The sequence below is a fragment of the Pundamilia nyererei genome, unplaced genomic scaffold, assembly GCF_000239375.1.
Source record: "Pundamilia nyererei isolate P.nyererei 1_Seehausen unplaced genomic scaffold, PunNye1.0 scaffold00148, whole genome shotgun sequence".
Classification (NCBI taxonomy): domain Eukaryota; kingdom Metazoa; phylum Chordata; class Actinopteri; order Cichliformes; family Cichlidae; genus Pundamilia; species Pundamilia nyererei.
The window spans coordinates 1-9,178 of NW_005187549.1; the positions used below are offsets into that span (position 1 = coordinate 1).

General features: G+C 39.9%; 1 protein-coding gene across 1 annotated transcript in view; it reads left to right on the plus strand.

Annotated features, from left to right (window-relative positions):
• The first annotated feature begins 2,268 nt into the window (after window positions 1-2,268).
• Window positions 2,269-9,178, plus strand: part of oprd1a (opioid receptor, delta 1a) — a 23,542-nt gene continuing 16,632 nt past the window's right edge. Inside the window, exon 1 of the mRNA XM_013913740.1 lies at window positions 2,269-2,560. Within this exon, the coding sequence (XP_013769194.1) occupies window positions 2,310-2,560 (251 nt within the window). The 5' untranslated portion in view covers window positions 2,269-2,309. The remainder of the gene's footprint in view (window positions 2,561-9,178) is intronic.

The window sequence follows — 9,178 nt, forward strand, 5'->3', positions numbered from 1 at the left end:
CTTAGAACTGAAGAAGCTTCTCGGATGAGAGGTGAAACGTCTTCAAGCAACTTAAAGAAGTCCAGACGCTTTTCTTTGCAAGCTCCTTTGACTCCCAACTCTTAAGCCACGATCGCCCCATAATGTAAGATGAGTCTGACATTCCAGCTGTAGATATTGTGTCCAATTGTGGTCTTACAAGTTTGGAAAACTTTCTGTATGGCTTTGGGAGACCAAGGCAAGCTTCAGCTCATGATAGCTCCCTCAGTCCAACGGCCAGACAGAAACACTAAGTCAGGAGTTACAGGCAGCCCTGCTGTCACTTCACCCCTCTGAGGACCATTCATAGCAATGCAAGTAAGCTCTGCGCGTTCATACCTCCACACTAATCTCTGTCACCAAAAGCTCTTTGTACTGGCTCAAACACTCTTCTCTTTGTCGTGTGTATTTCCTGCCTTTTCTGGACCTGGAGGGCTTTCTCCTGACATTCCCATTGTTTACCTTTGCTCCATAGTAACAAAATCAAAAAAGACCGTAAACATTTCTCTGAGTGTCTCTTGGTTCTGCATTTGGTTCCAGTTTTCCAGTTTTTTCTAAATATTAAAGTCACTACTTATTCCCGTTTAAAATGATTCAGTCAGAGGGATGCATTTTAATTTCTTAGAATCTGAAAATATGAGAAGTAGTTGTAGGAGGATAATTGTTAGAGTATCTAAGACATTACATGTCATGTAATTGAGAACACTCTAGTTTGAATTTCTTGCCAGTTCTCTCCTGAACGGGGCAAATCTTTTTCTTGGCATAAAGTATCTCACCACCTGGAAGAATTTGGACTGAAAATCCACTCTGCAGTGGCCAAACTAGGGTCAGCGCCAGTGCATAAGGACTGGACAGGCAACCAACTCTGACAGAGGGGCATTTGGCCCCCTTTACTTTGGTGTTTCATGAAAGAAATAAGCTATGACAGATGGGCGTACATTCATACTGTCATTTCAACTGACAAAAAAATGTCAGCTAAACAGAGGTTATAAATGAAGACGCATAGTAGGAAACCCAGTAAATTTACATTTAAAACAGTATGACAAAGTAAACCTATAACCACCACCATAATCAACTGCATAGTAAATTCAAGCCTATTTTAAATTGTCTTAAACTGGTGTGCATAAATACAACTAGTGTACTTACAGACAATTTCAAGAGTTGTTCTGAATAAATCAAGGTTTAAGAAAAAAACCTTGTGGGAGGGCGAGAGCCAATCACAGCTGTCACAGAGCAATAGGCAGGGTACACCAGGGGCAGGTCACGCATCTATCACAAGGCCAATAGGCAACCTTTCACACCTGCAGTCAATTTAGAATCACCAACTAATGTAACCCACGCATCTCTCTGGACTGTAAGTAGAAGTCAGATTGGCCAAAGAGAACTCACACAGACGCAGGGATTCAAACCCAGGACCTTCATGTTGGGTTTGAGTCACTTGGTTAGCCCAGTGAATGGATGGATGCCTCTTTTTAATTTTAGTATCATTTTACAATGTAAAAAGCAGGGAATTTGAAAGTTGATCTCTAATTTTTATCTGTACCATGTTTCCGAAGGCATCATTTATTCCTCCCGCTGCCTCAGCAGAGCAGCAAACATCAGGACAAGGACAGTTCCCACCCTGGCTTTTATGGCGTTATTTTTGTTTTTTTACGTGCGCTCAAATTTTTTTTACGTGCGCTCAAAATAGTGGCACAAAAATAACGCCATACCTGTAGGTGGACACATCAACCTTGCTAACTTTAGCGTGTGTTTATGTCTTCTATAATGGCTTTACTGAAAGTGCTGTTAAAAGGCAGTTTCAGTATCATTAACGTGCCCTGTTCCCAGTTTACTCGAGATAAGTGGAATTTGATTGAATCTGTTTCTCTTTCTGCGCAACTTTAAGGTTTTATTTCTGTTTAAAAGAAGGAAACCCCAAACCTTGCATTCCCGTTGATTCCAGTGTATAAATGAGCAGGTTTGACGTCGACGCACGGGTATTAGAGAGCTGCCGGGCTGTGAGGTGGGGGTCTCCGAGAGTATAAGAGGTGTACACACAGCTAGAGCGCACAGATGCAGCTGCCCGCTTCCGGGGGGGCACTTACTCTTCGTCCGTTTGGATAGAAAACTCTTACTCAGAGGCTCTAATCTGCACGTTTTTTGGAAACTCTCCTGCTCGCCTTTTCCACTTCTTCCCTCCAGTCTGACTAGTTTTTTTTCCTCCTGTGTCAGTTTAAATCTTTGCCTTTCTTCTCACTGTTGCGCGGTTAAGTTTTCATCACCGAGGACAGAGTGGGCAGCACTGCAGCATGGAGCCTTACACGGTCCCCGGAGCTCAGCTCTCCCTGTCCGACCTTTACTCCGTCATCCCCTTCAATGTCACCCTCCCGGCTGATGAGAGCGACTTAATGAGCGACAGGCTGCAGAACTACACCGAGCAGCAGAATCCGGCGAGGAGCGCCGGGGGTATAATCATAGCCATATCCATCACGGCGCTCTACTCCGTTATTTGCGTGGTGGGACTTCTCGGCAACGTCCTTGTCATGTACGGAGTGGTCAGGTAAACGCTATCATGCTTTATTAGCACAGTTACTTTAATGAGTTTGAGGCTGTTGATGAGAGCAGCAAAACCCACTTTATGCCTAATGCAAAGCTTCATTTGGGGGTTTCAGGCCCCAAATACGCACTGATTTCAAATCAAATTCAATTCAATTCAAACGTGTTGCTTTAAGTTTTCTTCAGTTATCTCAAGAGCTTTTCTAAATACAAATAAAATTGATGTTTTCTGGGGAAATGCACACGAATTAACAAAAAAATCCCAATCAGACCCTTGTAGGATACACGTATATACCGTAAAGTTGCTTGCTAATTACCCATCGATTGCTCCTTTCCTGCACTTTTTTAGTGTCTGTGTCTGTGTTGAGCCACAAGTGTGTGCTTGCACTGCACCTGCATTTGTAGGTGAAATATGCGCATGCCAAACAAGTGATTTAAGATTCCCTGCATAAACCATGAGATTGGTCTTTTATTATTTCTGCATGAAGCAACAACATGCACCAGTTTCATACTAAAGATGGTTGTTATGACTGACTCAGCCTTGCCTCAGGGAGAAAGGGCTACTCAAATAGTCTTCATGAGCTCAAACTGATCTGTGGACCTTCAGCTGCACGCTCCTCTTCACTGAGTGTGATGGAGCAGAGTAGAAATGGAAATCCTGCAGCTAGAAGGATCGACGGAGACAGCATTTGGTCTCTTTATAAAACTGTAGGTTATATGCCCTAGTTTTAAGATTATTATTGTAATAATAATAATAATAATAATAATAATCCATCCATCCATCCATCCATTCGCTTCCGCTTATCCTTTTCAGGGTCGCGGGGGGCGCTGGAGCCTATCCCAGCTGTCATAGGGTGAGAGGCAGGGTATACCCTGGACAGGTCGCCAGTCTGTCGCAGGGCCAACACACAGGGACAGAGAACCATTCACATGAATCCCACATGAATTCACATTCATTCGAATGAATAATAATAATAATAATAATAATTATTATTATTATTATTATTATTATTATTATTATTATTATTATTATTATTATTCCATTAGTGGGTGTTGACAGCATTATTGTCAGTCCAAGGTCTGACTCTAAAAAAAAAAAGAAATAAACCCTGTACGCACTTATTTCCCTGAAAAGCCTCCCAGCCCTAACCTGCATGATGAGGAAAAAATATAAACAAATAAATAGACAAGAAAAAAGAGCTTATATTGCTTGCTTCTTATCCTCATTTATACCTCCTAATCTCAGATATGCTCTTTATCCCCAATATCAGCCAAAGTATTAATCACGACTCTTGGCTGGAAAATTGAAGAAGCAGGTAAAATTAATTTAGGAGGCACCAGCTTTGGGGTAAAGCAGCTGTAAAAATGTGACAAGATCAGCAAAAAATAATGCAGTTATATATCTATCTATATCCTAGCTATATCCTAGCTGCTGGTCATATTTCAGCCTATGGAGGGAACAGTAGAAGACAGCAGCAGGGGGAATCCAAACAGAGAAATAACAGAAAATCTGGAATGTATGCTGTGGCAATCAAAACTGATCCATATTCAGAGCTCTGAGGTATTTCCATTCAGGTGTTGGCGTGAAAAGATTGGGAAAAATAAGCCACCTAAACACAAAGGGGAGCAAGGGAGGAAGGGGGGAGACAAAAAGGGGATGTCTGAGGAGTCAACAAAGTCAGTGAGTCACACTGTGAAGCGATTTACTTTACAATGACGTCACATATTTCAGACAGCACCCACACTTCCATGAGACGGGAAGCTCGAGCACAGTAACCCAGTGAGAATGTATCATCTCCTGTGGAACATCTGTAAGCTCTGAAAGTAATGATCTTATTAACAAAATCTTAGAGTTGCCTTCAAATGAAAAGTTTGGCATTCTGTAATAGCTGTACTATGGATTTATGAGCTCATTAATACACGAAATAACAAAATGCTTTAGGTGAATTTGTTTTGTAGTGCCTTCGTGTTTGCAAAAACTGGAGGCATGAATAGCAAAAAAGCAGGGGAGTCTCCAGAACTATAATATTTGACAGATTACATTTTCTTTTTTAAAGCTGCATTTTAAAGCACTGTTTTTGTCAACAGGATGTTCCAGTAAAGAACCCACGACTTCTAAATTTATCTCACTCTTCTTACATTTTCAAAAAAAAAAAAACCCCAAACAAAGATCCACAAAATACGGTTAAACAATCTTGAAGAAAACAGTAAAGGGACCTTGTGTAAGTCCATCCACTGGAGGGCAGATTGCAGCCTGATCGTCCCTGGTCAGAATATCATCTTTGTGCACTTCTACTTGATAGACAATCAATGCGTGCTTTTCCTCATTGTTTTGTGGAACAAATACATTTTGTATAATTTCCATTTGACATAAATTGGCTGCAATTCAACCAACATTTTAATTAAAAAAATACAGCATTAATAATATGGCAGTTATGTCTTATAATTTTTCTTTCAGGAATTCTGTTCGTAAGAGGCTAACATCCTGATTGATTTAAGACTGCTGACTGTGTTAAGAATAACTGCACACACTGCCTTAATGCCACCTGTACTACAAATAATAACCGGATGTTAAGCCACAGGAGAATTTTCCTAAAAAATTCAGAAATTTAGAAAAAGTAGGATTTCTCCATAATGTTAGGCTTGAATCCCATCTGTTTTATAGAACAACAGTAATGGAGCGATTTAGAGAGTAAAAACTGTTATAACTGATAGTACTGTTTTATTATGTTTTATTATTATCGAAGGTGTATTGGAGTAGATTTTGTGTTGTATATATTTTGCTGTATTTTCCGAATGTAGGGCCAGTGCGTTTATATAGCTGAAAACTGTGTATTTTTATATCCAAAATTGCAAAGGTGTGGACCCAGGAATCAGGACATTGAAGAATTGAAGTAAAAATTTGAGGAACTCTAATTTGATAACATCCATCCATCCTCTTCCGATTATCCAATTGAGGGTTGCAGGGGGCTGGAGCCTATCCCAGCTACCACAGAGTGAGAGGTGGGATACTTCCTGGACAGGTCGCCAATTTGTTGCAGGGCAGTTCTATTATATGAAAGGTTTTTAATGTTAATGTTAATGTAATTTTATTGTCTTTTCTCAAAAATTCTAAGTTTTCGCCTCAAAATACTAATAATACTAGCTATAAATTCAGAATTCCACTTTTAATTTATAATACTGTATAATGATTTTCCTTTTGCCATCTCAGATCAATGAAAAAGAGCTTAATTGATATTTATTTATTTAATAGTGATGAACTCTGATGGAACACCAAAATATCACAGCAGTGTTTATTGGACATGCTGGTTTAAGTTGCAGTACCAGCAGGGGGCGATATTTTATTACAAGAAAACATGAATATGGTTAAAGAGACATTCCGAACACATTTACATGTAAATACATATTAGCCAAGAAGCCTCATTGTTTCTGGCATAGAAGGAGTCTGCAATGTACTTTATACCTTCCTTGGTCACTAGCCAAGTGTTGGCTTTAATTACATTATCTCCCCCTACTGGTAATACAACTTAAGCATGCGTGTCTATTTCACGGTTAAGAAGATGCAAGGGGTGAGATCCACATGGTGAACCAGTGTGTCCATTACACTCAATGCTGTGATAATTGAAGATGGGCACAGTGACTGTTTCGAAGGAATGCATTGTTTTCATGATCCATGCAGAAAGTTACAGCCAAGTTCAACAGTTATATTGTCATCACTGTTAAAGTGACTTGGTGGTGCAGTACAGTGTTACTACAGCATTTCGTGTGACGTCTCAGCATAATACCTGAAAGTCCCTGGTCCCAGACTAGAAAGAGACACAACTTCCTTTGGGGTTGTGTCAGGGGCTGTGAGAACCTCTTATGAATAAGTAAACAGTAGCCTCTGTTCCTTCTGTAGCAGTATTGCAATGAAATATTTGAGATGCCATACATGGGGTGAGATCGATGCAGGCTGAACAGAATGGCAAACAGTACTGGGGGTGTTTTGCCGAGGGGTGACCTGCATGCATGGCTGAATAAATCAGTAACTAGAACTAGTTTATTTACTGCCAATGGTGTCAGCTTTGATAATAATAAACCAAAAGCCCATTTGAAAGCATCCATCTATTTTTTTTTTTATATAATGAATTTTGAATTTGTGCCTCCACTTAGGTCCTTCGATAGAAACACACACACGCAAACATGCTCCACATTTATAGCAGAGTCTCCCTGGATGCTAGCATCATTGTGGATGTCACACCGGTCTGACGTGACCTGACAGCCTGTTTTCTGATGGAGAGCATGACGCAGACGCAAACACACGCTTCAAGCGATAGTCCATTCAGTTACACAGGGCAGGATCCTTTTATCTTCCACAGGTTTTCCACCTTCTTGCTGCTGCACTGTTTAGATAAGAACCAGTTCAGTGCTCATGCAATATACTGTCAAGTGGGCTAAATTTGAAATCAGATCGATATGCAGGTAATGGAAGCTGGGCTCAGTTTGTGTGAAAATAGACTCTTACTGAGCTTCTTCTTGTGGATTATTGTTCAATCTGTACTGAGACAGTAGGTTTTGAAAACATTTACAATTTATGTTTTGGAGGTTCTGTAATGGGAATATTGTGTAATGACAAAATTTAAAGTTAATTACTGGGGTTTGAAATTTGCTTGGAAATATTGTAGCTCGTTGCCAGTAGGAACATGACGGTGTGTGTCTGAGAGATGGCAGTCAGTCTGTTCATTTCCTGGGCTGAGTCAACATGGCGACTGCATCCCATGGCTTGTCTTGCATCTCACACAGCAGGGATTGATGTCAGTGTGCGCTTGTGTTTGTGTCCATGTGTACCCTTCAGGGGAGAGTCGAAGCTGACTTTTGTGTCAAAACTGAAAGGACTGATGTAGTCACAAAATGTATTGTAACTTTAAGCTGCACTGAGATGAAAGATAAGGAATTATCTAAATGCAAATCTTAAATCTCTGTAGCTCAGTGTATCAAGAAGCACTTCAAACTGCTGATGGTCATGTAGTAGCGTGGAGGAGATTTTCTTTGCACACTTTAGGTCCATTGGTAGTAGCTGAGGATCAGCACAGCATTGCCGCACCAGCCTGTGCTAATAATTGTCATGATGTGTGTGGAGTTTGGAGCCAAAATGCAGACTAGAAAAACAGATTGGAATAAATGAAAATGAGCCCTTATTCAGGTGAGCCAGCAAATCCAGATGACAGAGGGAAACTGAAAGCAAACCAAAAGAGAATACACAGCAGGACCAAACAGTATGACTCAACAAAGCACAGTGGGAGACAGAAACAATATACACATGCATAGGATAACGAGAGGATGGGCAGCAGGTGGGAAAACAGCTGACAACAATCAAGGGAGACTAGACACGAGAAGCAAACACAGGATGAAGATAAAATAAAACAGGAAGTACCAAACTATGCCAAATTATGGAATCGCAAACAGGGACAATGATGACTTGACAAGGAACAGGGAACACAGGGAAGGGCTGATAACTGAAATAAGGGAACTAATACAAGCCAACGAAAGTCAAGAAAATAAACCAGGTAATCATGATAGTAATAACAGCGAACAAAGCACACATTATCACTGCCAGATAAAACTTGAAATACTAAATATGAAAGAGAGCGCAACCAAGGCAAAGTATTAGATCAAACTTAAAATGTGAAACAGAGCAGACAGAAATGAAAGGTCCCAAAGAGAAAATCCTGAGGTAAAACCCAGGATCATTGAAAGAACAGTGTACCAGTCTTGTAATGGCTGCCTTAAACACATGGTCCCTTTTCCCTTTTACATATAGAAATTATGTAAAAAAAAAAAAAGTAAGCTTTTAATTCCAAGATTTATCTTTAAGGACAAAATTTTAAAAACCTTAAAGATGAGACAGAAGCAGAGATGTTTAGCTGTAATAGACCATATTTTCTTGCATCATAATAAACTTAACTAGTATGTTAGATAAATGGATTACCAATTACTCATTATTTGTATCTATCCAAGCATAAATACACGAGCAGTTATTTTGGGCCATAAGATTGAATAATAATAATAATGGATTGGATTTATATAGCACTTTTCAAGGCACCCAAAGCGCTTTACAATGCCACTATTCATTCACTCTGACATGAACAGGTGCCTAATGAGGAACATACAAGCATAATCATTTTATTACTTCTTTAATAAATATGAACTCCAACCCGGAGTTTGTGTTGTTCATAAAATAATGTTTAACCCTTGGTGTTTTAATAATAATCTTCTCAGCAACTTGCGGCACATATGGTTTGATTGTTACTATACAACTGGGTGCCATATTTCATGTTTTTGTACTTGGACAAAATGACGATACAATAATATATAGATGAATAATTAAAGCTTTAATAACAATAAAATAAAAATGTCCCAAGTAGTGCTACCAGTGTTAATCTCGTTAAAATGACATAACTGCATTAACACAAATCTCCGCTAGCGACTTGGCGTGCGCGGGGCTGTTACGGGGTCAACGTGTTAGCGCGGTTAGCTCGTTAGCGCGGTTCGCTCATTAGCGTGGTTAGCTCTTTAACACGTTAGCGCCATCCAGCCCCACGCACGCTAACTTGCTAACAAAGATTTGCCGCGTTAATGCGCT